This window comes from Pyrus communis, chromosome 13, assembly GCF_041283825.1.
Source record: "Pyrus communis isolate YQ-2024b chromosome 13, ASM4128382v1, whole genome shotgun sequence".
In the NCBI taxonomy this organism is placed as follows: Eukaryota; Viridiplantae; Streptophyta; class Magnoliopsida; order Rosales; family Rosaceae; genus Pyrus; species Pyrus communis.
Window position 1 is genome coordinate 28,099,661 of NC_142577.1, and position 3,282 is coordinate 28,102,942.

The 3,282-nt window shown below is 38.4% G+C and overlaps 1 protein-coding gene across 1 annotated transcript; it reads left to right on the forward strand.

Moving 5' to 3' along the window:
- Window positions 1–460: 460 nt before the first annotated feature.
- Window positions 461–1,281, forward strand: LOC137735932 (uncharacterized). The gene has a single exon (XM_068475285.2). The coding sequence runs from the start codon at window positions 570–572 to the stop codon at window positions 1,182–1,184; it is 615 nt and encodes a 204-aa protein (XP_068331386.2). The 5' UTR covers window positions 461–569; the 3' UTR covers window positions 1,185–1,281.
- Window positions 1,282–3,282: the final 2,001 nt, after the last annotated feature.

Genomic DNA, 3,282 nt, shown 5'->3' on the forward strand with positions numbered 1-3,282 from the left:
AAAGTGAAATTTTTTTATAAACTTTCTGTTACCGATCACAATTAAACATCAATTCATGTGACAATATTATAAAATATTATGCTAAAATTATGAGATGGCAAAGAATTCATATAAAGTTCTCACTTTGAAAGAATCTCATTAGTATTTCTGAACACATAAACATCTTGATTCGAATCTCTCTTTTTATATATCCGACTGCTTACTTGAATCTCCCTCCCTCAGTTACGCTCGAATTATTAATTCACAGTAACATTGTCTTCTAATACCACCACCAATAAGCATGGTGAAATATGATCCATGTTAAGATGCATATATATCTCTTCCTCCACATACATTAGACACATTTTCCTGTCCCGTTTCAATAATTGTCCACGCTTGCTTATGTAAGCCCCTGAAACTGTTGCTCTTTTATTTGTTGCTAAACCTGGCCCACTTCCCTTCCCTCTATAAAACCCCTCCCAACCTTCATGCTGTCATCCCCTGCCTTGCCCTCCAAAGCACAGGTCACAGCCCCTTCAACTGCAAGTCCAAAGAAACCTTAAGCAAAATAACTCCGAGCTTTGAGAACCATGCTTCCAGGTGAGATCATTTCAGGACTCCACTACTTTGAACCTGAAATCCCACTTCCAAATCCCTCTGACTTTGCCTTCACGCAGAACCAAATTCCCTCCCTCCATTTCAACACTTTGTTCAACAACTTATCCCATCAAATCCCTCCTCCTATAGGCCATGACTTCACTCAACAATCCTCCAGCCTCAGCAACAACTCCAGTACCTCTGATGACGCCGAAGAACATCACCATCTCAGAGTCATCGACGAGAGGAAGCACAGGAGAATGATATCCAACAGAGAATCAGCCCGTAGATCGAGAATGAGGAAACAGAAGCACCTCGACGAGCTCTGGTCGCAGGTGGTCCGGCTGAGGAATGAGAACCACAGCCTGATAGACAGGTTGAACAACCTTTCGGAGTCCCACGACAGGGTTGTGGAGGAGAATGCTAGGCTCAAGGAAGAAGCTTGTGACCTTCGCCAAATGCTCACAAACCTGCAGATTGGCAGCCCTTACAATATAAATGCTTCTACCTTCAGAGAGCTGGAGGGAGAGGTGCCCTGCAACACGGCTCATCTCAGAGCCGAGTCGTCGAACCAATCCATCGCTGCATCGGCCGATTTGCTCCATTAAGATAGATGAGGATCACTGTTCTCCTGCCATTGTAACTTAGCCTACTTTATGTCCTTTTGTTTACTCTAAATGCTTTCAGTGTTTTTTATCCTTCAAAGCACTTTGCCACCATCCTATCTCAACTTGGCTAATAGAGAGTCTTTATCGTATTAAAGTCGATGCACGCGAACTTGACGAGAGAGATAGAGAGAAGAGGATGTATTATATATCGCTGGTTACAAGCAAGAGTTTGCGCTTCTCGCCGCGTACACATCTGTAAAACGTACTTGCAGGTCATAATTATTGAAATGATTTTTCTTTGTAGCCCACCAAAGAAGTTGGTTGCTGAAGAATCAACAACCCCTTCTGCTGAGAGCCAATCACGGCTGGACATGTGTCTAAGTTGTGATTTTTTTATCACAATTTGGACAAATGTTATGATGTAATAAGCTCTCAACATGAGGGGTTGCTGATTCTTTCAACAGTGAAGTTAAATCCATCAAAGAATTATCAAACACTGAATCATTCATATCATCACTTTATCTTTTTTTTTTTTTTTGATATTTTAACGAAAAGCTCCTGGTACTGTTCACTTTAACGAAAAACCATATTTTTACACTAAAAAGTCAATTCTAGTACTATTCACTTTATCATTTATTTTGTTCTTATCGTTAAAATTCAAAATTTTCTAACACTTTTCATTAGTTTTTTTTTTTTTTTTTTTTCCTAGTTTGACAACTGAGAACCCCACCAACCACATGAAAAATGAAATACACAAGACATTGCAGATTTAGAAAGATCAGAACAAAAGGGTTACTAGTTGGTCCTTACTAATCTACAAAATTGAAAATCTCCCATCACCACTATAAGCGAAAAATAGATACTATCCAATGTACTAAACTCGGGAAAAAAAGCGTACAAGGATCAATTCGGGCAGAACAGTCAGTAACTTTGTGGGAACAATCTGAGTGAGTCGGAGACTAGCAGCGGGAACAGGAGAAAGACAAGAAATGGTGGAGGTGGTGGTGGTGCAAGTGGTGGCTCATCATACAAAAATGCATGACTACTATGCGAAAACTAAACATTTGAAAAGGTCTATCCACTAGCTAGCAAAATTACACCCCTCTCAGTAATGTTTTTGTTTTTAACTTTTTATTGTGACCTATCTCTGTTGTCTGGCTTTTTTCAGCCAAACCAAGCTTCCATCTTTGCTTTCGTGAACGAATTCGAAGGTCCTACCAAGAAAGCCGACGCGGAGGGTAACAGTGGATAAATTATCTATTTAAATCATATTTTGTACCTATATAATATGATTGTTGATAATTGGATTATTACTTAAGTGTTGAATAATATGTTTATTTTTAATTGGTGAATATGACGTGATTATTGATAATTGGATTATTACTAAATGTTGATTAACGTGTGTTTATTTCTTATTGGTGACACGTCACATAATTTACAATTTTAATCTGGAAAATTGGTATACCTAACATTACACCGACGCTTCAGGGGTTGCTTCAAGAGTAGATTTACCTTTTTCTTCTGGAACTGTTGGAAGCACACACACATGCATTTGTCATATATAATGCAGCATTACCAAGTCCCACCATAAGTTATGCCTCACATTCTAGCCAGGCCCCTCCCTTCAAAGTATGTGTGATCACATTTCCATGATATCGTCAGAAAATAAGCACCCATACATATATATTTAGTCATGATGCAAATCCTAGTATTAATAAGCAACTTGACCTACATCTTAGTCTCGCTCAACGTCATTTGTATCAGTTGTATACAATAATATGTCACGTGATGATGCAGAAGAAAACAAATAAGTTTATATATACAACTAGTGACATCTAAGAATCTTCCGTTTGTCTATATTTTTGGATGACTTTGACAATGTTTTCATCATATAATTTTTATAAATCACAATTAAGACTACAAAAATATGTCAAACCAAATCTCTCCACAAAACCCTAACTTAAACGTCAACAGGGCTACCTCATATTCCTACTAGGAGTTGGACCATCTTTTCTTATGGATGAAAGAAACGGCAGAGACCCCCTCTTGTGGTCATCTTTTGGATGGGTCATTCTGTCAAATATCTGCTGTGGAGATT

Excerpts from the sequence above, each read along its gene's own strand:
- LOC137735932 (XM_068475285.2), top strand. The coding sequence starts at position 570 with ATGCTTCCAGGTGAGATCATTTCAGGACTCCACTACTTTGAACCTGAA.